This window comes from Nothobranchius furzeri, chromosome 5 (genome assembly GCF_043380555.1).
Source record: "Nothobranchius furzeri strain GRZ-AD chromosome 5, NfurGRZ-RIMD1, whole genome shotgun sequence".
In the NCBI taxonomy this organism is placed as follows: Eukaryota; Metazoa; Chordata; class Actinopteri; order Cyprinodontiformes; family Nothobranchiidae; genus Nothobranchius; species Nothobranchius furzeri.
The window spans coordinates 77890301-77917980 of NC_091745.1; the positions used below are offsets into that span (position 1 = coordinate 77890301).

The window sequence follows — 27680 nt, forward strand, 5'->3', positions numbered from 1 at the left end:
TTTGGTTTGAACAGATCTTTTTATTTGGTGTATTTACAAACAAGCACATGCAGGAACCGGACACTGACCGACACCAGAGGAGCACTGCACCATAAGCAACAAGAGGAACACGGGAGTGTCTAAAGGCTACGATACACCAGAGAGGAGGCACGCACACACACACACGCGCGTGCACACGCATGCACACACACACACGTGTGCACGCGCACACACACACACGTGTGCGCACGCACACACACGTGCACGCACGCACACACACACGCACGTGCACACGCATGCACACACACGTGTGCACGCGCACACACACACACACGTGTGCACACACGCACGCACAGACACACACACACGTGTGCACGCGCGCGCACACACACACACACACGTGTGCACACACGCACACACACACACACACGCGCGCGCACACATGCACACACACACGTGTGCACACACACACACGTGTGCACGCACGCACACACACGCGCGCGCATGCATGCACACACACGTGTGCATGCACGCACACACACACGTGTGCACACACACACACACACACACACACACACACACGTGTGCACGCACACACACACGCGCGCACGCATGCACGCACACACACGCGTGCACGCATGCACACACGTGTGCACGCACACACACACGCACGCACACACACACGCGCATGCATGCACACACACGTGTGCACGCACACACACATGTGCACACACGCACACACACACGCACACACGTGTGCACGCACACACACACGCACCCACACACACACGCGCATGCATGCACGCACACACACACGTGCACACACGCGCACACACACAGTGAAAGTGCAGGATGTGCAGACGCATCTAAGTGCTCAGAATCATCCCTGCCTTCACCTCCATGTTCGCTCTGACTCCTCCAGATCCCGGTGCTCTAGAGAGCCGTTCCTTTCATACCTCAAGATCAATAAATAGAACATCCAATAAATTACCAGCTTTCAGTCACGTTATTAAAAAAAACTTTAATATTTTTACTAATGTTCAATCTATAAGTCGACATAATTTCTTATTACTTTCAGTTTGACGCCGTTTTGTCGTGATGATTATTTACATGATGAGAAACGGTTTATTGTCTCGCTGCTACTGGACTGTTGCCATAGCGCCAATAATCTCATGCTACATAGCACTCTCACGATAAAACAAGAAGAGCTGAAATGTCCCTGATTTGTTTTTCAACGCCAACGAAAGCATTCCTGCTTCCTCCGCCTCAACGCCTCGGATGGACCATCAAACTAAGCGTTTGGCTCGTTGATGAGCAAAAACAGCTGAAACACTTACGCAGATGCATAGTAATCCATACAGAATATAGAGAACAAACAAATCAATATATGGCACAAAGCAACACGTTTCATGTGAGCAGCATCTGGATAAAACCACGGCCACTTCCATTAACATCAACTATGATCAGAAAAAGCCACCAAAGCTGCAGGATTCACCGAAACTTCCAGAACATCTGGGATTTAATCTCAGATTAAGAGCTGAAGATAGTTTAATCAGGTTTTTTCAACCGCTAATTGAGCTGCAAATTGCTGTTGTCTGATATTCTCTTTAATTACTAGGTGCGTGTGTAGCTGTACAGGACATGCAAAAGTTCTGAAATACTCCAGATTTCTTTAAACTTTACTTCGAAAAAGCCAAAAGTCATGAGATCTTTCAGAATGGCATTTAAATGTAGTTCTTCGGGCTTTCGTAGGTCTTTGAACGTTGTTTTTTTTGCATTTTACTGTATTTTAAAGTAACACTAAATAGTTTTTTAAACTTTAAACTAAGATATAATGTTGATCTCAGTGATTGTTGAGGTAGAAACTTGACCAGTTTCATATCTGACAACACTCTGCTGCCCTCTGCTGGCCAAAAACCATATCTGATAGTTCAGTGGAGTGGGTAGGTCCTCTATGGGGGGCCCTTTACCTGCTTTACGGCTGTTAGCTGTAACGCTTGCGATTGGCATTTTCAGTTCGCCAATGGCCAATAAAAAGCACAGATAGAAAAAAATAAGAAATTAGGTTTTTCTGTTGGCATCATTTCATTTCATTTATTCATAAAGCCCCTTCTGCGACCAATGCAGACGCCCAAGGTGCTGAACACGGCACAATAAAAACATAAAACCATCAGAATAAAACATAACAATCGTAAAACCAACATAAAATCAATTAAAAGAGGCGAGTAAAAGCAAAAAATAAAATCCTGAAAAAGATTAAGAGGCCGGGGCATCGAAACCGGGTAAAATTTGCTAATCCTGAAAAGCCTTGACAAAAAAATTGGTCTTAAGGCGAGTCTTAAAAAATCCCAATGAGGGTGACTGACACACAACCAAAGGCAACTGGTTCCAAAGTGCAGGTGCCAACACCGAGAACGCACGGTCCCCCCGTGACCTGCACTTAGTGCGTGGAACGATCAACAGCTCCCTGCCGGCTGAGCGAAGGGCCCGCGAGGGGGCGTGCCTATGCAAAAGGTTGCCAAGATATGCTGGAGCAGTTCCTTGTAAGGCCTTGTATGCCAGCACCAAGACCTTGAATTTTTCCATGTATTGCACAGGCAGCCAATGAAGGGATGCCAACACAGGGGTGATATGCTCCCTGCGCCTAGTGCCTATCACGAACCTAGCGGCTGAGTTTTGTACTAACTGCAAATGTGCTACCGCACCTTGGCGGAGCCAGGAAGTAAAAGTAAGAGAGTAATGTCTTTGGAGGTGAAGCAAAGAGCTAAAACCACAGTGAACATCGGTGCGTCCTAAGATAGCTTGGAGGGAGCTAAAGGAGGCTACAAAATCACGGACTGATGGTGACCTGGCTTTGTTGCTGCTGGACTTATAAGTAATAATATTTTTGTCCAACAGTGTGGATCTTTTTACTTTGTGGTTTATTTTAGTATTAGTTGGCTCATGTTAGCATTAGCTCATTGTTGCCGCTAGCTCCGGCAGGGTTGTTTACGACAGTTGTAATTCCACTTTCAACCAGCAGGGCGGAGGAGCAGGAAAAGGTTTAGTGTTACTTTAAGCCCTTGAACCAAATCATGACAATGTTTAGCAATAAAAACGTGCAAATTAAACAGGTGGAGAAGAACAAAGGAAATGTCAAAATTAAATATATATATCTAAAAAGTAGTGGATGTAAAACTGGCCGCCGGTAACGCATGTGCGTCCGCGTTTACCTTTCAGGATAACGGGAGATACTTCCAGAAAGGGCGCTCTTTTATTTATGAAATTAAATTGTTGAGAAGTCTGCTGCTGTTTTTTTTTTTTTATTAAAAGTAAAACCAACCATTGAATACTCTACCCTTTCAAAATCTGCAAATGAATAACTAACATTGAATAAATAGAAAAAGAAGCAAGGGCGTGTCCAGGGAGTGGCCCGGGTAGCACATGCCACCCTTGGAATCTGATTGGCCACCCCAGGTGCCACCACACTAATTTACCTTTAAATAGGCTTTTCATTGTCCACAAAAGGCTTGGGGGGTAAAACAAAAAAAAAAGCATAACCAGTGGTGCCACCCATGCACAAAGTTGTGCCTCACCTGGGCCACCCCATTTTAAAAGATCCGGACACGCCACTGTAAATAAGTGAAAAAGTTCTGGGAAAACCTTCGAAAGACCTTCAGAAAACATGAATGAACATTGGTCGGGATCACTTCTACATACGAGGAGCTCCTTGGAAGTAAAACTTAAAGAAACGAGGGATGAGTTCGGCACCGCGCTGTAAATGTTAGACTCAGAGGATTCACGGGACAATAAATAAAACACATCTGAGCTATATCGGCAGCACACGAAGCACACAAGAGGGAAGTTATTGGATTTTATACCTAAAATAAACTTTCACTGGATGGGTGAGGCAAGCTGCACAAGTAGAAATGGACCAATCATGTAACACCACACTCATCTGCCATCTATCTTTATATCTACCAGTCTCTGCTCGTTTAGCTATACACGTAGTCTTTATATATATTTATATATATATTTATACGGTCAAATATATAACAGGAACACACACAAACCAGGCCAAAGATGAGAGGCTGATAAAGGGTGAAAGGTCGATAGAACACAGATCTACACGGCTACAGTTCACTACATAGTTACGCGGTGTGCACCAAAAGCTGCAGCGCGGTACTCCAACATGCTTTCTCTCTCCTCCGGCGGGCACACAGCCGCCCATCGGAAAGAGCACGAGTCTGCCGGGGCAGAGCGTCGGCTCCCGATCGGCGGCCGAGGCGGAGGGCAGGAAATAAGAAAGACGTTAAAAAGGGATACTTGACTCAGAGATCAGAGGCGCCTCCAGGCGTCTAAATTTGAGTTGAGTCATTATTTCACACCATCTGCTGTGTTCCTGCTGACAGAGAGCCGTTAAATGTCGCCACACTGGGAGGACTGCTGTGGGAAAACATCCCATATGGTGAAAACGACTGGTGATGAAAGTAAAGCAGAGCAGATGGCGCTATGCTCTCAACTCAAACAGCAGCGACAAATATCCCTCAGAGTAGCGCTGCAACCTCACAACCTCTCAAGACTCACCAAATATATACGTTTCTATAAATAAGTATAGATTTTATATGCATTTGTTTATTTCTTTAACTGAGTTAGTGCAGCGGTTTTAGTGTCACATGATGAGGGAGGTGTAGCCAATAGGTACCAGCCCCTCCTTGTTTCCCTGACGACACCGAATCCAGTCTTGGTCGACGCCTCCTAACACCACAAGCTCCTCCCCTTTGCAGAAGCTGAGCTCCGAACCGGTCCCCGTGTGGTGGCACAGCGTTCGAACAGACCTGAGGCAGAGAAGTCAGCTTCAGCCGTCATCGTCATCGCACGCAGCAGCCACAAACAACAACGCCAGCAAAGGACGCAGGACTGGTGAGTCACAGCCAGGACCAGTCAGAGTCAGACTGGTGAGTCACCAGTCAGAGGCAGAAATGAAAACAGGAGCTATTCTGGTTTCTGTTCAACCCACCGCTGCTCCTGGAGGGGGAGGACGTTACTACATAAATGGAAAAGAACCGTTTTTTTGTGTTTTATTAAACAATCCAGCCTAAAATTGTTGTGTGAGATCATCACTGAGGGTTCTGACTCGGTCAAGTCTTAAATAGCTGCACCTTCGGGACACGTCTTCTTTAAAGTTTCTAAAACAGATTAAAATGCACCGTTCTCTGGAATTTAATTAAACCTAAGAACTCAGATCCATTTATCCTTAAAGAACTCACAAAATGGCCTCTTACTGGCCACATGTTAGGAGTGGCTCCAGTCTCTGGCCAAAGACTCAGACTCATATCTGTCTAGTCCCTGGCTCTAGTCTGCAGTTCTAGTCCCTGGCTCTACTCTGTAGTTCTAGTCTCTGGCTCTAGTCTGTAGTTCTAGTCCCTGGCTCTAGTAGGTAGTTCTAGTCTCTGGCTCTACTCTGTAGTTCTAGTCTCTGGCTCTAGTCTGTAGTTCTAGTCCCTGGCTCTAGTAGGTAGTTCTAGTCTCTGGCTCTAGTCTGTAGTTCTAGTCTCTGGCTCTAGTAGGTAGTTCTAGTCTCTGGCTCTAGTCTGTAGTTCTAGTCTCTGGCTCTAGTCTGTAGTTCTAGTCCCTGGCTCTAGTATGTAGTTCTAGTCTCTGGCTCTATTAGGTAGTTCTAGTCTCTGGCTCTAGTCTGTAGTTCTAGTCTCTGGCTCTAGTCTGTAGTTCTAGTCTCTGGCTCTAGTCTGCAGTTCTAGTCCCTGGCTCTAGTCTGTAGTTCTAGTCTCTGGCTCTACTCTGTAGTTCTAGTCCCTGGCTCTAGTAGGTAGTTCTAGTCTCTGGCTCTAGTCTGTAGTTCTAGTCTCTGGCTCTAGTATGTAGTTCTAGTCTCTGGCTCTAGTAGGTAGTTCTAGTCTCTGGCTCTAGTCTGTAGTTCTAGTCTCTGGCTCTAGTCTGTAGTTCTAGTCTCTGGCTCTAGTCTGCAGTTCTAGTCCCTGGCTCTAGTCTGTAGTTCTAGTCCCTGGCTCTACTCTGTAGTTCTAGTCTCTGGCTCTAGTCTGTAGTTCTAGTCTCTGGCTCTAGTCTGCAGTTCTAGTCTCTGGCTCTAGTCTGTAGTGCTAGTCCCTGGCTCTACTCTGTAGTTCTAGTCCCTGGCTCTAGTATGTAGTTCCAGTCTCTGGCTCTAGTCTGTAGTTCTAGTCTCTGGCTCTAGTCTGTAATTCTAGTCTCTGGGTCTAGTCTGCAGTTCTAGTCTCTGGCTCTAGTCTGTAGTGCTAGTCCCTGGCTCAAGTCTGTAGTTCTAGTCCCTGGCTCTAGTCTGTAGTTCTAGGCCCTCGCTCTAGTCTGTAGTTCTAGTCTCTGGCTCTAGTATGTAGTTCTAGTCTCTGGCTCAAGTCTGTAGTTCTAGGCCCTCGCTCTAGTCAATAGTTCTAGTCTTTGGCACTAGTCTGTAGTTCTAGTCTCTGGCTCTAGTCTGTAGTTCTAGTCCCTGGCTCTAGTCTGTAGTTCTAGTCCCTGGCTCTAGTCTGTAGTTCTAGTCCCTGGCTCTAGTCTGTAGTTCTAGTCCCTGGCTCTAGTCTGTAGTTCTCGTCCCTGGCTCTACTCTGTAGTTGTAGTCTCTGGCTCTAGTCTGTAGTTCTAGTCCCTGGCTCTAGTCTGTAGTTCTAGTCCCTGGCTCTACTCTGTAGTTCTAGTCTCTGGCTCTAGTCTGTAGTTCTAGTCCCTGGCTCTAGTCTGTAGTTCTAGTCCCTGGCTCTAGTCTGTAGTTCTAGGCCCTCGCTCTAGTCTGTAGTTCTAGTCTCTGGCTCTAGTCTGTAGTTCTAGTCTCTGGCTCTAGTCTGTAGTTCTAGGCCCTCGCTCTAGTTTATAGTTCTAGTCTCTGGCTCTAGTCTGTAGTTCTAGTCCCTGGCTCTAGTCTGCAGTTCTAGTCTCTGGCTCTAGTCTGTAGTTCTAGTCCCTGGCTCTAGTCTGTAGTTCTAGGCCCTCGCTCTAGTCTGTAGTTCTAGTCTCTGGCTCTAGTCTGTAGTTCTAGTCTCTGGCTCTAGTCTGTAGTTCCAGGCCCTCGCTCTAGTCTATAGTTCTAGTCTCTGGCACTAGTCCGTAGTTCTAGTCTCTGGCTCTAGTCTGCAGTTCTAGTCTCTGGCTCTAGTCTGTAGTTCTAGTCCCTGGCTCTAGTCTGTAGTTCTAGACCCTGGCTCTAGTCTGTTGTTCTAGTCCCTGGCTCTGGTCTGTAAATCTAGGCCCTGGCTCTAGTCTGTAGTTCTAGTCCCTGGCTCTAGCCTGTAGTTCTAGTCCCTGGCTCTAGTCTGTAGTTCTAGTCCCTGGCTCAAGTCTGTAGTTCTAGGCCCTCGCTCTAGTCTGTAGTTCTAGTCCCTGGCTCTAGTCTGTAGTTCTACGCCCTGGCTCTAGTCTGTAGTTCTAGTCTCTGGCTCTAGTCTGTAGTTCTCGTCCCTGGCTCTAGTCTGTAGTTCTAGTCTGCAGTTCTAGTCTCTGGCTCTAGTCTCTGGCTCTTGTCTGTAGTTCTAGTCTCTGCTCTAGTCTGTAGTTCTAGTCCCTGGCTCTAGTCTGTAGTTCTAGTCCCTGGCTCTACTATGTAGTTCTAGTCCCTGGCTCTAGTCTGTAGTTCTAGTCCCTGGCTCTTGTCTGTAGTTCAAGTCTCTGGCTCTAGTTTGCAGTTCTAGTCTCTGGCTCTAGTCTGTAGTTCAAGTCCCTGGCTCTTGTCTGTAGTTCTAGTCTCTGGCTCTAGTCTGCAGTTCTAGTCTCTGGCTCTAGTCTGTAGTTCTAGTCTCTGGCTCTAGTCTGTAGTTCTAGTCTCTGGCTCTAGTCTGTAGTTCTAGTCCCTGGCTCTGGTCTGTAGTTCTAGTCTCTGGCTCTAGTCTGTAGTTCTAGTCCCTGGCTCTAGTCTGTAGTTCAATTCCCTGGCTCTAGTATGTAGTTCTAGTCTCTGGCTCTAGTCTGTAGTTCTAGTCTCTGGCTCTAGTCTGTAGTTCTAGTCCCTGGCTCTAGTATGTAGTTCTAGTCTCTGGCTCTAGTCTGTAGTTCTAGTCCCTGGCTTGAATCTGTAGTTCTAGTCCCTGGCTCTAGTCTGTAGTTCTCGTCCCTGGCTCTACTCTGTAGTTGTAGTCTCTGGCTCTAGTCTGTAGTTCTAGTCCCTGGCTCTAGTCTGTAGTTCTAGTCCCTGGCTCTACTCTGTAGTTCTAGTCTCTGGCTCTAGTCTGTAGTTCTAGTCCCTGGCTCTAGTCTGTAGTTCTAGTCCCTGGCTCTAGTCTGTAGTTCTAGGCCCTCGCTCTAGTCTGTAGTTCTAGTCTCTGGCTCTAGTCTGTAGTTCTAGTCTCTGGCTCTAGTCTGTAGTTCTAGGCCCTCGCTCTAGTTTATAGTTCTAGTCTCTGGCTCTAGTCTGTAGTTCTAGTCCCTGGCTCTAGTCTGCAGTTCTAGTCTCTGGCTCTAGTCTGTAGTTCTAGTCCCTGGCTCTAGTCTGTAGTTCTAGGCCCTCGCTCTAGTCTGTAGTTCTAGTCTCTGGCTCTAGTCTGTAGTTCTAGTCTCTGGCTCTAGTCTGTAGTTCCAGGCCCTCGCTCTAGTCTATAGTTCTAGTCTCTGGCACTAGTCCGTAGTTCTAGTCTCTGGCTCTAGTCTGCAGTTCTAGTCTCTGGCTCTAGTCTGTAGTTCTAGTCCCTGGCTCTAGTCTGTAGTTCTAGACCCTGGCTCTAGTCTGTTGTTCTAGTCCCTGGCTCTGGTCTGTAAATCTAGGCCCTGGCTCTAGTCTGTAGTTCTAGTCCCTGGCTCTAGCCTGTAGTTCTAGTCCCTGGCTCTAGTCTGTAGTTCTAGTCCCTGGCTCAAGTCTGTAGTTCTAGGCCCTCGCTCTAGTCTGTAGTTCTAGTCCCTGGCTCTAGTCTGTAGTTCTACGCCCTGGCTCTAGTCTGTAGTTCTAGTCTCTGGCTCTAGTCTGTAGTTCTCGTCCCTGGCTCTAGTCTGTAGTTCTAGTCTGCAGTTCTAGTCTCTGGCTCTAGTCTCTGGCTCTTGTCTGTAGTTCTAGTCTCTGCTCTAGTCTGTAGTTCTAGTCCCTGGCTCTAGTCTGTAGTTCTAGTCCCTGGCTCTACTATGTAGTTCTAGTCCCTGGCTCTAGTCTGTAGTTCTAGTCCCTGGCTCTTGTCTGTAGTTCAAGTCTCTGGCTCTAGTTTGCAGTTCTAGTCTCTGGCTCTAGTCTGTAGTTCAAGTCCCTGGCTCTTGTCTGTAGTTCTAGTCTCTGGCTCTAGTCTGCAGTTCTAGTCTCTGGCTCTAGTCTGTAGTTCTAGTCTCTGGCTCTAGTCTGTAGTTCTAGTCTCTGGCTCTAGTCTGTAGTTCTAGTCCCTGGCTCTGGTCTGTAGTTCTAGTCTCTGGCTCTAGTCTGTAGTTCTAGTCCCTGGCTCTAGTCTGTAGTTCAATTCCCTGGCTCTAGTATGTAGTTCTAGTCTCTGGCTCTAGTCTGTAGTTCTAGTCTCTGGCTCTAGTCTGTAGTTCTAGTCCCTGGCTCTAGTATGTAGTTCTAGTCTCTGGCTCTAGTCTGTAGTTCTAGTCCCTGGCTTGAATCTGTAGTTCTAGTCCCTGGCTCTAGTCTGTAGTTCTAGTCCCTGGCTCTAGTCTGTAGTTCTAGTCTCTGGCTCTAGTCTGTAGTTCTAGTCCCTGGCTATAGTCTGTAGTTCTAGTCCCTGGCTATAGTCTGTCTCTTGCCTCCATCCCTCCTCTCTACTATCCCCATGAGCGAAGTACCTGAGTGGTTTGGGTTTGTCCTTCATCTCCAGAGTGTCTGTGTCTTTCTCTGAATCAGACTTGTTCCTTCCAATGGGCTCAGGGATCCGTCGTAGTATCGGAGCAGAACTGCTGCTCACCATTCGGGTCAGAGCGGTGACACCGGGAGCCAACCACTGAGAAGGACGCCTGTGGATGAAAAACACAGGCAGTTACAGCACAAGTCCAAGTAACCGGTTCAGAATCAGAATCAGAATAAGCTTTATTGCCAGCGCTCCAGCGACCCAGAGCATAGGAACTTGACTCCGCAAACACAACCTGACCAAGGTCAAACACACACACACATGTAGACAAAAACAGGTACAGGCAGTCACGAGAGCAGCCAGAACGGCGCTCATTTCATTAGAAGAAAAGGGTGTTACATGAGGATAACTGGGGTAAGGTAAAAAAAGGCATAGCAGAGTTAGTCCCAGCAGGGAGCAAGTGGTGCTCGCTGCAGAACCACAAAGGCGGAGCTGCACCAGAAGGTGGAGCTGCGCCAGAATCAGCCCCGCCCATTCCAGAATCAGCCCCGGCCATTCCATCAGAGTCAGTCCAATTCCTTTCAGTTGTCAGACTTGATAGCATTCTGGAACCAAAGAGGGTGTTATATAGCCTGGCAAGCCAGACTAAATAAATGTATTATTTAGTCTGGCAATGCTCCATTGACGGCTCTCGGTTGTGGGGCGGGTTCTACCGTTGTCTTTCAAATGATCTCCACATTCCACTGGACAAAGAATGTGACATACTCTTGTTTCACTCTGTTGCATCATCCCACCCACCAGGCATATAGAGTACCCTGATTGGCCCACAAAGTGGATAAAGCTCTGTGATTTGTTCACTAAGCAGATAGAGCACTATGATTGGCCCACCATTATGGACCAATCACAGCTCTTTATGTGTTTGAAACCCCTCTAGAGAGCTGTGATTGGCTAGCCAGAGTCCTGGTAGGAGCTGCTGAGGTTCCAATGGAGCATGCCTAGACCATTCTTTGCAAAGCAAGAATTTGGTCTAGTTCACTAGGCTAGGTGTTATAGCTAAAAATTGCAAGATTGAGGACGGAGTTGAGAAGTTAATTGAACAGTTTTTGTAAAGGTTCTATATAATTAAAAATCAAACTTTTGGAACTTTTAACCATGTTATATTGTCATTTCCTCATAAGAAACACGCCAAAGCCATTTTTGGCCTCATTCATGCATTTTCCTCCCATCTCAGCTTCAATTTGGTCTCCTCCCCCAAAGCGGGTCTGGTCTTGGTTCTCAAATCTGGATATTCTGTGAATTTTCTGACAAATTATTTCTGAAATGACTTCTACTGAGACACCGCCAATAAACCATTCATCCCATCTACAAAGACACACACTGGGTAGCACAATTACATGTAACGCCACATTATTGTTATCTGAAGTGTTGGTTCAGTGGTTATGGAGTCTGGTTGACATGCATTTTCCCGCAGGTTCTTCTCCCAGTAGCGAAAGTAATAGGTAGTTTACAACCTCTTTTCTTCATTTCTAGCTACACTTGCCAGTACTTTGTTTACAACAAGTTACTGGTATACCGTTTAACATATATTCGTTTATTCAGCCAGTGTGAGTCCATGTGTGAGCAGAGTTTCAACTAAAATGCTGATTAGGAACGACTAAATTCAAAGAACTTTTAGAGACATAAATATTTTGCAGAAAATAAACATTACAACTAAAAAATAAACAAATTAAATGTTTCAGCTGGCTAAATAGGTTGCTGCCGACCCCACCGAGAATCGAACCAGCATCAGCTGAGGGGAAAGCAAAATTTAAGTCAGACGATGTTGCCACTAGACTACCAGAACCCATTCAATAATGTAATATGCTGTTGTACACCAGTTTTGTCAGAGCGGCTGTGGACAGATTCGCTAAAAGAAACCTTTTCGTTTCAGGATATATTCAGGCTTTGTCATGTAGCAAGTTATATTTATCTTGTTTAATTGGAGCATAGAACATAGGATTAACGATTGTAAACTAGTAACAGCCGTAATTCATGTGGGTCAAGTTAGTTTGCGATAAAGTAGAAAAACAAAGACGGAAGTCAGTGGGCTAGGCTGAGTTTGCGTGAATGGGCGGGGCTGACTCTGGTGCAGCTTCACCTTATGGTGCAGCTCCGCCTTTGTGGTTCTGCAGCGAGCACCCTCTCGCAGGGAGTAGCTCTATTATACAAAAAAACTCCTCCTTGGAGGCTGCCTTGGCGTCAGATAAGGATAAACAAGACTTTGTTTAGGGCAGACAGAGATAATTTTCCTCTCTGCCTTGGAGTTCATTAAGTGGTCATTCATGTCCACCAGTGAAGCCAATTATACGTTCTAAACATCCCCACACCATCCGGCGACCCTCTCCGAGATGACATCCATCTTGCGCACTAACACAGGCAATGCCGCGAGGACATTGTCCAGCTTACGGTTCACCTCGAGTAACGTCCCAGTCTGTGAGGTCACCGCACGGGCGGCACATTCCGTGGGTGCGGGTCGCACTCCAATCGCTCCCGTCTTCCCAAATTTCCAGAAAACCAGATATCCTCCCACTCCAATCAGAAGAAATCCAGAGATCATCAGGCCGAATATCCACAAATCTTCCACGTCCTCGACGGACAACTGAGAGAGGCACACGATTCGCCAGACCTCCCAAGAATCGAGTGCATATCCCGCTGCGAATGTCCCCTCGGGACAGGTGGGAGCCCCCTTCTCCGTTCTCATCGTAGAAAAAATCTTATCAATTGCGTTGAATGACCAGTTAATTAAGTCCATTTTCCAAAAGAGAAGTAGTGATTTCAGGAGAAATGCAGAGAAGTGCTCTGTAGGCAGACAGGACAGAGAGCCTTGGGGAAGCAGATAAGGGAGCTGAAGAAAAAGCTTCTGTACTCTCTGAGAGCCGGATAAGAAAAAAAAAAGGCTGGCCAAAAGCCCATCTTCCAGGTCCCTAATGCCAGGACCGGCTCCAGGGTGACGCTCTGGTAACCCTCTAGTTGTACACTCATGAAAAGGTTTTGTAACCACCCTTTGTCTCGCTCTTCACCTTGGACTGATCTGCCAAAGGAAACCCTACCACGAGCAAAATGTCCCTGGACAACATAGCTCCAAGGATCATTAGGGCACTTAAAAGTCCTCCTAAGGTGGCAGTTTAGCCCTCCCACTGTCCTAACGGGTGTGACCCCGCGAGGAAAGTGGACCATTGAGCAGGATTGATGGTTTATCCCTTGAGGTCCATGCGTGGGATAAACCATCAATCCTGCTCAATGGTCCACTATCCTCGCGGGGTCACCCATGAAGACAGTGGGAGGGTTAACTCGTTCACTGCCAATGACGACTAAAGTCGTCATTTGCATTTTTTTACTGTTTGAGCATTGGAACAAGCCCCCGCGCTGAGAGAACAAACATCTCATCCCTGAAGCCGATCTTCATCCGCATACGTCACAGATCACATGATCAGGAAGCAGACCATCCATGTGTTTGGAGATCGTTTTGGGCCGTTCCTGTAAAAAAAGTGAGGCGCGAACCGGAGAAGCGTCTGCCGATCACAATTCGACAACAGATTATGAAAGAACGGATAACGCTCGAAACACACGGCTTCTTCCTGATGTTAGAGGTGAGTCTCCTCTTTGTTTTGGTTGTTTTGGCATCGACATCATGCTAGCGCGCAACGTTCTGTGACTCTTAAAAAAACAGTAAAAACGGTGAGAAACGCTGGCAGCGAAGGCCGTTGGCGATCAGGAAACGGCTGGCAGTGAATGAGTTAAGGAGGAGCCGGGACGCCACCCAGAACAGACGCTTCAGGTAGGAGGCCCTCAGGCGGACATGCAAGAGGGATTGTATCTCCAGGCTGGCCAGCGAAACCTTGAGGTCCTTCTGGTGGAGCTGGTGGAGATTCAAATCAAATCAAACTTTATTTATTAAGCACTTTTAATGCATAGGATGCAACACAAAGTGCTTAAAATGACCCATATGACCCATATCCCCCCCCCACCCCACCCCCCACCCACACACACACACTCGTCCACATTTAAAGACCACAGTAAACACTAGGCTGAGCTCAGATTGGACAGGTAATGATAGACACGCCATCAAGGGAGCAATCTGCCTCGACAGCCGCAGATCCACGGCAATCTAGGCCACCAATCCAGGGTGCCCTGGGAGGGAGAGTGACAACCCCCCACCACTACCTGGGCACGACCCAAGGAGCGCCCCAGCCGCCGCCACCGACCTCCGGTACCGAGGCAGAGGGCTCCACAGAGGAAACACTGGAAGGATTAAAATACGCATTGACGTAATTTTCACTCTAGAAGTGGGAGAGACACTTGGGGGGGGGGGGATCTTTACAGTATGCTCTAAAGGGAAACAGGCTTCAACACAACGGTTGTTTTCCGCTTGGTCCTAGAGCTCAATCAGTGTCAATTTGAAAATAGCGTAATATTGCTTTTTGATGGTAAAAAGTGCAGGGGTCAAACCTTGACTTTGGAAAAAGTGGGGGACATGCCCCCCCCCCCCCCCCCCCCCCCCCCCCCAAATTACGTCCATGAAATACTTAACATGTAATCAGTTAAAAGCTAAACTAAAAAGGTGGGTCTGATCCTGATCTTAAAAGCATGAACGTTCTGCTGGACAGCGGAGGGCATGGCCCTCTCTGTTGGAGCAGCTACCCCCGTGACCCACGCTGGGGTTGACCAACAGGAGGGACTCCACTCGATGTGAAAATTAAACTGCATTTGCAGCCATTTGTGCGAACAAGCAGCAGCAGCAGCACTTGTGTTATAAACTCAGAGTCACCTGGTTGGGGGGGTGAGACCAGCTGGGCTGTTGGGGCTTTTAGAGGCTCCAAAGAGTCGCCCCAGACTCCAGGGAACGGGAGTGCCACCGCTGACAGGAGCGTAGTCACTTCCTGTCTGGGCCTCCTCCCTTCTCCCCGCAGACAGGTTGTGACCCAGCCGCCCCCCCCAGCGCATCACAGCTCCCCATCCCTGCTGGATCGCCTGGAATTAAAACACATGATAAAAGAAAATCAGCTTGGAAGAATCACACAAAAACAACAAACAACAGAACAGGTGTGACTACCTGTCCTGCTTGCTGAGTGAAGCTGTCCTCCTCAGCATCCGGAGGAGGTAAACCTCCAATGTCCTTCTCCTGCACCCACAGCAGCTGAGGACTCGTTTGCCCAAGAGTAAACGAAGCCTTTCCAGGTTCAGCGTCTGGGTGTGCACACCCTTCCCGCCCTCCAACCTTTGGATCAGCTGAAGACTTTGTAGCTTCTGGATGTTCTGGACTTCCAAAGTCTACTTCAGAAAGGCTCTCTGTGTATCTGCTGCCCGTGATGTTTGGTTGGCCTCGTGTGTCCGGCTGTCGCCCGGCCTCCTGAAGGGGAGAGCTGAGGACCCCCGGCCTCTGAGCATCCGGCTCCAAATGGTGGTGCTGGAAGAGCAGGTCCAGGTTGAAGGTGAGCAGGCTGAGAGGCTGCAGCACGAGGAGCAGCTCCTCATACTGAGGTCGACAGGCGGTCAGCGACAGGCGCATGAAAGAGCTGGGATGGTAACACGCCTCCAGCACATCTGAGACGTAGAGAAAAACGGTTACGACGTTTATGAAATCTACAGGATGATCTGTGGCGCGTTTGAAACTCACCGCAGCAAGACTGAAGATGAGACAGCCAGAAATCCAGAAGCTTGGTGCTGCGAGGAGAAAGAGAACGATTAAACAGGAGGTCAAACCCGGAGCTTGAACCTGATGTGGGATTCACACGAGTCGTCCTTACTTCAGAAGTCCGAGGAGGAAGGTGTTGAACCTGTGTTTGCTCCGTTCCAGCTGGGGCAGCTCGCCCACTCGGACTCGCAGGTTGAACAAGGCCTGAGTTTTAGGACCTTTAGATGAGAAACGTTTGGAAAATCAAAAAAAAGGAGGAGAAGAAACAGAACTTGACTGCGGTGAAGCATGGCACTCATCAGCCAATCGATGCTTGCCTCCCGCCGGATCACATCGTTTAGCTTTTTCATCGGCGAAGTCGGCTAGTTTGGATAGATGTGTGAGGGAAGAATAAAGACAACAAACAGAAACAAAGCGTGCTACCTGGCCTCGCTGTGGCTTGGACCAGACCCCAGGCAGAGTTTGGCCTCCTGCCTGCAATCAGGTCACTCTGGTGAGGTTTCAAGCCATCAGTCAGCAAGTTATGCAGGGCGGGGCAGAGGCACTGCAGCACCAGGCGGCCCAGAGATGGATTTACGGCGCTGTCTCCAGATAAGGCCTGAGGAGAGGTGAGGAAATACAGCGAGACATTTCAGGAGAAGGGAGCTTGAGAAGAGGGAGGAGAGGAGAGAGCAAAACGAAAAGCAGGAGATTTCTGAGGCACCAAGCTCGTCATCAGTGACTAACCTTCTGGACGATAGTCCGAGAAGAACTGAACTGGGCTAAGATGGCTTCCACTGCTGCGCCGACTGCACCGATTAGCGCTGAGGAGGAAAAACAACTGTCCACAGTCAAAACACAGCAGACAGGGAGCGCCGTGCACGGACACATGCAGAAACACGAGCACCTTTCTTTTCCTGCAGACACAGAGAGGTCAGACCTCTGACTGGACGCTCCGCATCCTCGCCCATCCAGGGTGCGTCGCTCCGCCGCACAGAACCGGCGAACAAGACACTGCGAACAGCTTACAGCGAGAGAAATGGTGATTACGGGTGGGACAAATGCGGAAATATCACTGTTGTCATTAGTAGGTGCAGTTAGAGGGATGGAAGCAGTTCTGGTCTGCTGGAGAAGACAACCGAACTAACCTGAGCTGACATTTAAAAACAGCGATGCGAAGTTCTCCCGTGTCAACTCACCAAAATCTTCTGTGTTAAAACATGGATTCAAATGGGAAAGTTCACGCAAGAATCTTAGAAACGTCTGAAACTCAACCTCAACCACAAACTGATGCCTAACTAACCACCCAGTTTTCACGGGAATTTGTGGGAATCAAAAATAAACGGGAATATGTTCTGTAACACTAGTTAAAACTCACTGACTGAGGATAAGGGTGGTTTGCCAACTCCAGGTCGAGAGAGAGGTCCTCCCCCAAGTGGAGGAGTTAAGTGTTTCGGGGTGTCGTTCACGAGTGAGGGCAGGAGGGAGCGGGAGATCGACAGGCAGATTGGTGCTGCGTCTGCAGTGATGCGGACGCTGAACCAGTCTGTCGTGGTGAAGAGAGAGCTGAGCCAGGAAACAAGGCTCTCGATTTACCGATCCATCTACGTTCCTACCCTCACCTATGGTCACGAGCTTTGGGTAGTGACCGAAAGAACGAGATTGCTGATACAAGCGACCAAAATGAGTTTCCATCGATAGGGCGAGGAGCTCGGACATCCGGGAGGAACTCGGAGAGGAGTCGCTGCTCCTCCGCATCGAAAAGGAGCCAGTTGAGGTTGTTCGGGACTAAAGTCGTCATTGGCATTTTTTTTACTGTGTGGGCGTCGGACGAGCCCCCGCACCGTGAGAACAAACATCTCCGCTCTTATGCCGATCTTCATCCGCGTACGTCACACGTCACGTGATCAGGAAGCAGAACATCCATGTGTTAGGAGATCGATTTGGGCCGCCGCTGTAAAAAAAGTGAGGCGCGAACCGGAAAAGTGTCTGCCGATCACAATTCAACAACGGATTACGAAAGAACGGACAATGTTCGAAAAGCGCGGATTCTTCCTGATGCAAGAGGCGAGTCTCCTCTTTGTTTTGGTTGTTTTGGTGTCGACATCATCCTAGCACAAAACATTCTGTGACTCTTAAAAATAAAACAGTGAAAACACTGATAAACGCTGGCTGTGAAGGGCTAATCTGATCAGGGAACGGCTGGCAGTGAATGAGTTAAGTACCTCGTCTGCTCGTGTCTCAAGGAGAAAACCCGTTTTGAATGAGCACCATTCCTGAGCCGACGCCATCTTTGCAGTTTTTCTGCATTGCAGCTCTGGTGTTTAGTTAATCCAACACATGTAGAGAGCTGTAACCGGTTGACCCGCTACCCGAAAACAGCATTCACTGCATCATTTCTCAATATAAGATGGTCTTAATTAACCCCCAGAGACCCACGGTTGTAATATTACAACATCAGATTTAAGTCTACAAAAATAAACCTTCCCCATTTTTTTTCTTTTTAAAACCACATTTACATTGCTAATAGGTCCTATTGTTCAGTTCTGCAACACTATTGGCTGCTAAAATGTGTAAATAGGCCCGTTTATCTGGCCTCCTAGAACAACATGTGAAAGGTTAAAAAAAGATTTTGCGGTTGTTTTCTAAATTTGGGTTTCCGGGGGTTAATTGGGGCTGCACGGTGGCGCAGTGGTTAGCACTGTTGCCTCGCAGCATGAAGGTTGCAGGTTCGAAACTCGGCTGCGGCCTTTCTGCGTGGAGTTGCGTGTTCTCCCCATGCATGCGTGGGTTTCCTCCGGGTACTCCGGTTTCCCCCACAGATCACAACATGCCCTATAGGTTATAAATTGTAAGTCGCTTTGGATAAAAGCGTCTGCCGAATAAATAAACATAAACATAAACATTAATTTAAAACTCTGCCTTGAAAGGTTGTGGGTAATATGCAGAGGTGCCACTTGCAGGCAGGGCAGGAAACCGCTTTGGGCCCCCAGGCCACAAGGGGGCCCCCTGAGTTCAAACAAACTGTGAAGTTGGCCGTCTCACTCCCCGACGGGGCCTTCCTCCTCCTTCTCGACTGCCCTGCTGCACCTTTTCTCGTCTGTACACCCCCACTCATCCACCCTCGCTCAGAGTTTCTCTGCTGGAGAATCGAGTCTCTAACAGCACCCCCACCCCCGTCCTACCTCTGGAGTTTTCTGTCTTTTTTTATTTTTCACAGGGAAAAATAAAGAAAATCCATGACGGGAACTGAGAAGTTTTGGGGAGTCGACGTAAATTGATTTACAAATTTACAACAAGCATATTTGAAGAGTTGAGGAAGAGCTAGCACAAAAACGAGGTGAGACTTAAGAAGGAAACCACACACACACGTGCAGGGCAGGTGTCGTCCACGTCGGGGTTTATATAAGAAGATTTATATAAACATGCTAAATTCACACATGTACAGAATTAGCAGGAGGTAGCTTCGTTTCAGGGCCTCGCTGCAAATCAGCACTTTGGGTTTGGTTTGCATGAAACGCTTGAGTCGGTTTTAACAGCGCACAGAGACAAAGACAACACGGAGACGGCACAGACGAGACAAACAGACAGAGCAGGAGGACAAAGACAGATACAGTGATGAGGGTGACTGTCTGTGACAGGAACAGCTGTTCCCCGTCTGAAGGTCTCAGAAGGATAGAGCGGCTAGGACGCATCAGAAGGCCCGAAACAACAACTACAGTTCCTCACAGATCTGTAAATCCTCCATGAGACAAATCTGTCCAGGAGACAAAGGACAACCACAGAAAAAGACACAAAGAGGACGTAAAATGTCGTGAAAGAGAAGAGAGAAGTCTTACTCGCCACATGTGGCTGCAGAGGACCCTGGTAGAGTTTTGGGGGTAAGTGGGGAGGCCTGGGTGGTATAGGAGGGTAGAGGTTTGGGTAGTAGAGGGGAGCAGCGAGGGCAGGTAGGGTATGGGAGCGGGGGAAAAGAGGGGAGTTCAGGTGGGAGCAGGGGGCTCCGGAACGCTGGGGAGGAGAGAGGGCTCCGATGGGAGAGAGGCGAGGAGGGGACCCTCGGTGAAGGGGGCAGTTTTTAGGGGAGTACAGGTAATAGGTGGGGAGTGGGGGGAGCTCTTTGTGCGTTCTTGCCTTGTAGAGGTTACGGTCTGCGTGTGAACTCCGCTCTGAGTACAGAGAGTCCACCGCGCCGATGCTGTCTAAATACGTCATCATAACGTCTATGTTCTTATAGGGGGTGGAGCAGCCCGGCCCTCCAGTGGTGCCGCTAAACACCGGGTCACACCCAGCAAGGGGGCTCCCCGAATCGCTGCTGTAGAGGGAGTCCAAGTTACAAACCGAGTCAGACACAAGCTCCCCTTTGTTGGCTCTAGAATCAGTAAAGCTTCGATTCGCCGATTGTGTGCTCCGTTTAAAAATATCCTCATAGCAGCGAGGCGAACCTACACCTAAATCAACCAGAGAATCGCTCAATCCAGAGCTGGAATCATCTCCGTGGAGACGAGCTGAGCTGGCAGCGGGGCTCCAGTGTTTGCCGAAGTGTTTGTCTTCGCCTACGCGTCTCTGGGAGCCGAGATCTGCAAGAGGCTGTGAGCTACAGTAGCCTGGGCGAAAGGAAGGGAGGGCAGGGTGCAGGAAGTAGGGTTGGGAGGACTGGGCGAGGGGGAGTGGGGGTGAGGAAACTGCTTAGTTCAGGGTGGAAAAAGGTAAAAAATTATTAGAAGGCAGATGCATGAGCGCAGTGATGCAAGGGAGCAAAGCCAAGCAGTTGGACAAACAATGGATGCAACCAAACAGGATGGATAGGTGAGAGAGACGAGGAAGATTCGGTTCAAATTAACGAGGCAAAGAAATGGGAAGAGAGAGAGAGAGAGATGTGAAGAATGTTAGTGTCAGTCGAGAGACAAAAGCACATTCCTAAGAGCAGCAGTACAGCATTTAAACTGGAGCGCACTGGCAGCTCACGGAGGTGAATGGGGCTGATTTATGAAAACCAAACATTCCCGTCCTTCTGCTTTGTCTACCTGGGGTTTCTACTCAGGTGCACCAGTTAAAATAACCCAAAATGATGTGGATAATAAACCTTAAAGGTGTGGAACGCTCGTTTAATCAATACGTTTGCAGAGGTCTCTAGTAGGAATTAATGCCTCCTAAGTCATATTCAGTGGGTAAAAAAGACCGGTGCTCTAGACATGAGCCGCATCACAGCTGAGCTTTAGACGGCAGGGTCTCGTTTCCTGATATCTGGACATCTCTCCTCTGATTGGCTAACAGCAGCACGACTCTATCACTGACTCTGGTCGCTCTGCGACGTTGACGTTTTATCTCCACAAATAACACAAGCCTGGAGGAGTTCTGCTGTGTGGTGGAGTAGCTAATGCTAACGGTTAGCTTCTGCTAGCAGAGACGTTCTCTGCTGTTTCCTGGACGCTAAACCAACAACGGCCTTCCCCGTCGAGAGCCAAGATGGGCGACTCCATGAATGTAAGTGACAGCGTGACGTAGATCCGTCAGGATTTTCTATCCTAGAGTTTCACTGTCTGTTTTCTATCAGAAGCTACTGCAGGAGATAGGTGTAGGAGACTATTTTCATGTTCAGCCTGCATGAAAACTCAGAGTGACCCGTTAGAATCAGAAATAATCATTAAAATGCATTTATTTTAGTGATCCACACCTTTAAGGTTTAGTTGGAAACAACCAGACTTTGTTTATCTTGACACCAACTAAACCTTCAAGACCATCTGGCCTGAAGGACAAAGAATCTAAACAAACACTGCATACATGTTTAAGATTTAAAATATGCACATTAAATAAGACAGAAACTGGAATGAATGAGGAAGTTTTAGTCACTCCAGATTCTAACTTTTTATGCCAGCAGAAACTGGTTTACAGCTTTATTTACTTCATTTGCCACTGCTGATCAACAAGACTCATCTCTCTGGCTCGCGTCCTCCTCTGCTTTCACTTCCCATCACCTGCTGGTCGTCTCGGTTCTGTTCCCTGTCTTCCTGTCCCCCCCCCCCCCCCCCCCCCTTCACAATGCTGAGTCAGTTAACAGATAACACTACTTAGTCTGTTTCTGCTCAGTCATGGCGTCCGCCTCTGTGGACGTTTGGAGAGGCAGCCCAATTTTCTGCTTGGCTACAGGAAAGAGAAAGCTAAATCAGGAAACCGTACCTTGTTTAGACTGGAGCTGCCTTTGAACTGGACTCAACATATGATACTTCCTGTTTTCATGACACAGGTTCTCAGCAATTGGCTCACACACTGAGATCCACCCCTTAAAGGTGTACACGCGGTGTGTTCTTCTGTTTGTCCATGCAAGAATTTCTCAAGGAAAATCGCTGAAGACGTCAAAGTAATCTCACATATTTAAACAGTAACTACTCGATGTTTTCTTTCACCAGATCCGGACTTTGGAAGGTCCGAAGCCGAGTTTCTGAGAGGCTTCCTGCAGCGCCGAATCAGAAAAGTAATTTGATGGGAGCTTTCTGGACCAGGGTGGAGATCGGCAGCAAGCGGATGAACATCCCAGGCTGTTGGGGCTTAAAAGCAGCAAGTCGGGAAGACCTGAGGACCCACAGACAGGATGAAACCAGGATGACAGCAGACTGGTTTAATGGGGAATAATGAGGAAAACAGATTCCTCAGTGGGCTCTCCACCATCAGATCCACTCAGTGTGGAGAGAGGATGAATTATTGAATGAGGTTGTGATGACATCACACTCTGATGATCCACACAGGAAGTACTGGTTGGAAAGTTTCCAGCCTAATACTTTCTCCTCGTATTACGGTCTTTATCCCGCTACATCTCAGTTTAAATTGCCCTCTTTGGTTTACTCTCGTGTGCTCGTTTATCCCCCAGCACCCCCATCCATCCCATCATGACTTATCCCTCTCTGTGACTCATGCTACTCTCATCAGCTTCCTGTTATTTTACTGTCAAAGGCTTTTATTTCTGAAGAAGCAAGCCTGGTTTTCTATCTGCAGCCGGATCCAAATACGGATGAATTAACCCTCTAAAGACAAACATAAATGTCAAAGACTCGTCACAAAGCTCAAACTCACCCGTGGTTCTTGACTCGAGCGTTCTCCCTCCGTCAGCCTGGCCTCTCACCTCCACCGTCTCCTCTTCTTTTACCTCTGGTTGAACTTCTCCTCTCTCCTCCTCCTTGCCTGTGCTCCACAGGCTGCTGTCGCAGATCTCTCGTGACGGGCACAGCTCAGGCTGCCTGCCCTCGGCGTCGGCTCTCTGCAGCATCTCCTGCAGGGCGGCCATCGAGGTGAGGGCTGGCGGCGGCTGCATCAACAGGGCTTGAGCCTGGGAGGTGTACTCCCACTGGCTGCCATCGCTGCCTGCCTTCTCCCTTCTCCACTTCAAGTTGTAGAGGATGTCTGGATCGGGCGTGACGATGGCGGGGTCGGGCTCGGGTTCAGTTATCACCTTCGTCGGAGGGGAGGCGCTCTTGTTGCGGAAGCGCAGCTCTTTAAAGGTCGTGACTCTTGGACCGGAACGTGCAGGCGAGCCCGATGACGTCGGCTTTTTGGGGGTTTCCGTGTGAGATTTTCTCTTCTCCGCGGCTGAGAGCTGGGGCGGGGCTTCGGGTGTGAACGCTATGAGCCAATCAAAGCGCTCAGGCTGCTCAGAGTTGGCTGGTAAAGTGCTGGCTTTTGGGGGTGACAGCGAAGGCGGGATTGGAGGCAAAGGACGAGGAGGAGGAGGTGGCGGTGGAGAACTGGGGGGGAGCTCTTTAGGACGTTGGAAAGCCTCGATGCTCATGGCTTTGTGTGAATTGCTAAAACTTGAGCTGTAGTAATGGTCAGCCATCAGACTCGTGTTCCTCTTCCTTCTTCTCGCCATCTCAGTAAACGAGGTGGTTCTTTGTGCGCTGCTGTTCTCGTCCTCCTTTTCACCTCCCTCGACTGTATTTGCTGTTCCATCACACTGGCCTGCACCAGGTTCACTCTCCTCCCCTCCGTCTTGCAACCTGAACTCTCGTGACTCCAGAGATCTGGATGTAACAAGATTATCGGCTTCCTTCTCCTCCAGCCCCCCAACACAGACGCCCAGCTCAGGGCTGAGCTTGAGCAGCTCCGCCTGGGTCAGTCCGGCCAGCATCAGCAGCTTCCGAATCTCCACATCTAAAGTGTGGAAGGAGGGGGGCGGGGGCAAGGTGGGTGGGTGTGGTGATGCAGGTGGAGAGGAGGAGGAAGTGACTGAAATAACGGGCGGAGGAGGCAGAGGGGGGGGGCGTGTGGTGGGTGGTGGAAGGGAGACGGGGGTCATCTCCTGCTCAGCTTGAAGAGCAGCGAGGCGCTGGGCCTCCTTCCTGGCAAGGTGCCGTTTTCTGGGTGGAGGAATGGGAGGAATAAGAGCGGCGATGGGCGGAGGTGGAGAAGGAGCGGTGTAGAGGGTGAGGTAAGAGACCGGCTTGGAGGCGGGGAGAGGAGGGACGGACGGTGGAGACGAAGGGGGAGGCTTCTCACATCTGAACGTGGTGAAGGTGGGGGACGAGGAGTTAGGGGAGAAGGTGACCAGCGTGGGGGAGGCGGTGACGCCTGTGGAGGAGCTCTCTCTACTGATGTGGATGTAGGTGTGAAGGTCAGAGGTCACACTGGCATGACGTGCCGGTGGTTTTGGTGGTCTAGGTGGAGGCTCCTCAGGGGAGGGTGAGTCAGGAACAAGTGGATCGTCGCAGTCCGACGGAGCAGTCAGGTCAACTCCGGCATCGGAAAACTCCTGAGAGTCCCTCAGTGTTCCACTCTGGCTTTTGTACAACTTCCAGGGAATGTCTATGTTTCCCATTTCGTCCATGACGTCTGTGAGGTCCTGCTCCTCCAGATCTCCAAGGTCCAAACCTTTCTCATGGAGTCTGGCGATGTAGGCAAGCTTAACCTCCCTGTTCACCTTCTCCAGACGATCCAGGTGATCCAAACGGTCCCGCAGAACATCCCAGTGCTGCTCCCCTTCCAGATCCCAGTGAGCCACTTGGATCACCTGGCTGAAGCGCTCCATTTTACCAAACTCCCCTACGGACTCCAGGAAGTCAAGCAAACCTAGCTTGTTGACCTCAGAGTCACCTTTGAGTCCTAGGAAGTCAGGAGAAGGTGAGTCGAGTGCGGAGGGGTAGCCCTCATCTGGGGAGTAATCGGCACTTGGAGAGCGGGAAGCTCGGGAGAACGGATTTTTATTAAGAGAAAGAGAAGGAGGTGAACGGGCAGAAAGCTGGAATTCCGGAACTGGATCGAGACAGTGTTCCCTGGGGTCCAGCGCAATGAACAGATTGTCCTGATCGTGTGAGGAGCAGATGGAGGCGGACTGGTCGGCACAGTCGGAATCCAGATCGGAGCAGGAGCTGATGGAAGTGGAGTATGAGGAGGAAGACGAGGAGAGCGAGAACTCCAAAAGAGATGGGGGGCAGTCACAGCAGGACGGCACCAGAGTGTCATCATCATCATCGTCATCACTGTCTGCCTCATCGATAGCAACATCTCCACTGCTCTCATCATCGTCATCTTCCTCGACCTTCTTCTTGTTATCCACGTCGGCCCCTTCACCTGCTTTTTCTGCTGCTTTCTCCAGGTTGGCAGGAGGCTCCTTGTGGGCCTTGGCCTCCGACGGGACCTGCTCCTTAGCCCTCTTCCCATCTTGCACCGGGGCTAGGGGGCCTGGAGGAGGTGGCAACTGCATCTGCTGTCTGAGAGAGATGGTGTTGTTGTTGTTGTGGTTGTGGTTGAACATGCTGTTGTTGTCCTGCGGAGAACGTCCATCGCAGCACAGACACGGGAGGCTGGGCTCATTGCAGTTTGGGTCAAGAGGGAGGACACTGGGGAGCGGAGGAGGAGGTGCTGCTTTGGCTGCAGCTGGGACTACAGTAGTTGCACGAGCGCTTTTGGGTTTGGGTTTAGCTCCTCTGGAGACGTTGGAAACCTGTTTTTGCGAGCTCAGTCTGGACTGGATGGCCGGAGCTCGAGGCTGCACACCCGGCCTGATCATGGACGGGGCAGGAGGAGCTTTAGTGATCCTCCTCGGCGAGGTCTTGTTGATGGTGTTCATGTTTTTATCCTCTCTCTGAAAACTGGAACCATGAACCTTGGATCCAGCTTGGGAAATGTTCCGCCTGCTGGCGTCAAAACGCCGTGGCTTCGAGGCCTGAGAGGAGGACTGCATTGTTGGAATGGGACTTCTCTGATACTTCTGTTGCTATAGAAACAAGCGTGTAGGCTGGACAGAACCTAACTATGACGCACCGTGACAGTCACATCTTGGCTCGACTCCCAAGATCCTGCAGCATCAAAGGAGAGATGGAGTGAATAAGGAAAGTCTGCACATCCTAAAGCAGTTTTATAGAAAAACCTCATATGCTGGATTCTCATTCAAATCTGTTTTCTCAACCCTTCGTTGAATATATTATATTATATTTATTATATTATATTAATTATATTATATTATATATAGTTTTGCACTTTAGTGCATTTTAGTTAAATTTTTAATTTTCTGCCTAAAACTGTCAGTGTTGTGCCGTTGTCAGGTAAAAACTCTGCACTGCAGGTGAATTTAAATCTGCCATCGCTATTGGCTAAGAGGTACCCTAGAGCGTTAGCTGGTACCATATGATGTCGCAATATTGTTGTGAGTCTCTCTCTGTGTGTGTGTGTGTGTGTGTGTGTGTGTGTGTGTGTGTGTGTGTGTGTGTGTGTGTGTGTGTGTGTGTGTGTGTGTGTGTGTGTGTGTGTTTTTTAGCGGCTCCGCCCTCTCGGTTTGCTAGGCAACGTAATTTGTTGCATTTTTCAAACAGGAAGTGGAAGTGGAGTAATACTCTGGTAGGGGGTGACTTGCTCTTTGTTCAGAACTATTAAACTTCCTTTTATGCTGGAGGCATATTACTGTACTACGTGTAGTAAGTGCTCCCTACTGTAAAACACTCAAGAGTGCTACCACCAGATATGACAATGTTTTTATCTATTAATCAACTTCCTGTGTGTGACTCGTCTATGTTAGTTGTCTATCTTCTGGTGCTGCTCCGTAACTGACAACAGCCATGAAACTCAAAACGGGAGTGAGAAAGTGACTGCAGCAACCAAATTTGACCACAGGATGTCAGTTTAACTCCTACATATTACTCCTTTAAATATTACAAACTGACAGAAATAATATAAGTATTTTTTAAAGATAATATTCAGGATTTGAAATATTTAAGACTTGTTATCATTTTAGAAAATTTAAACGTACATTTTAATCATTTTTGGGACATTTTACAGTCAAGTACTATCAAATTGTCTCATCTGGTTCCAGGAGCTCTCACTCATTTAAATCCAAACCATACGTTGAATGAATCTGACACTTTATCATCTGTTCTCACAGCCTCAGTGGCATTCACGAGTCTGTCTCCATCTGGGCCTGTCCGTCCTTGCAGGCTATAAGAGGCATCAAAAGAAGGAGGACAGCATCCCTCCATACCTAGAGCAATGCGTGAACACAACGCACGTTTAACTGGAGCGTGAAATAATCAGTGCAGAACAACGCAGGAGCCCATCTTAGGGGACGGTGCTCCTCCACTCTTGAGTTTTAAACGACCTGCTTACAGAAACACAACCGACTGTTTGAAATTCACCCCCAAAACAACAAATCACTATTATTTAACTGTTTAGTATCGGCCACGGAGCTGATGGAGACGGGAGAGGATGGGTGGAGGAGGGGGGCTACCTCCAACCGCATCGCTCACAGGCCCACACGCCCCACTTAACGCCAGGCTGCACATTTTACCCTCAAATGTCCATTTAAGCCTTCATAAGGAACAGTTTTGAGTTAAAATCCACGCGCTAGCATTATTGTCACAGTCAAAAGCGGATTTGTGGGATTTGAACCAGCGCATCCTCCGTGTCACATCAGGTTTTTCCCTCTACGCCAAAGGAAAATCGTTTAAAAACGGGATTTATGTTTCTGTGGACATAAAAGAGTCATAAAAACGGACTTACGTTCAAAATCAGGGACAAACGTATGAAGGTCTCCATCTCCTCCGGATCTCTCGCATCCCAGCAGTCCGTGAGGATGCTCTCGACGTTCACAGGCTCGGCGTGAGTTCCCGCGAGATTTCAGAAACATTCCTCCCCTCCTGGTCCCATATCAAACCACACCTCTTGTTTGTTATCAAATTCATCTGGAAGAAATACTTTTCTTTAGTATTTAAAAACGCTGCTGAAATTTAGAGTTTTAGTCCCGTTTTTATTTATATGTTGTTTATTTGTTTATTAATAACATTTTTAAACCTATTGCTTGCTGCAGATTGAATTTGTTTGTTTTGTGGATCTGA

General features: G+C 48.6%; 1 protein-coding gene across 2 annotated transcripts; it reads right to left on the reverse strand.

Moving 5' to 3' along the window:
* Positions 1–27477, reverse strand: rusc1 (RUN and SH3 domain containing 1). Of its 2 annotated transcripts, XM_054741149.2 has the most exons (12): positions 27346–27477; positions 22435–25652; positions 19203–20048; positions 16271–16387; positions 16111–16187; positions 15808–15982; positions 15497–15602; positions 15367–15413; positions 14803–15293; positions 14518–14720; positions 9709–9876; positions 1–4796 (listed from the first exon to the last, which is right to left on the reverse strand). In XM_054741149.2, exons 2-12 carry the CDS (start codon positions 25535–25537, stop codon positions 4631–4633), a joined length of 5499 nt encoding a protein of 1832 aa, XP_054597124.2. In that variant the 5' UTR covers positions 25538–25652; positions 27346–27477; the 3' UTR covers positions 1–4630. The 2 variants fall into 2 exon arrangements, with proteins under 2 accessions (XP_054597124.2, XP_054597125.2); XM_054741150.2 differs by lacking the exon at positions 19203–20048.
* Positions 27478–27680: the final 203 nt, after the last annotated feature.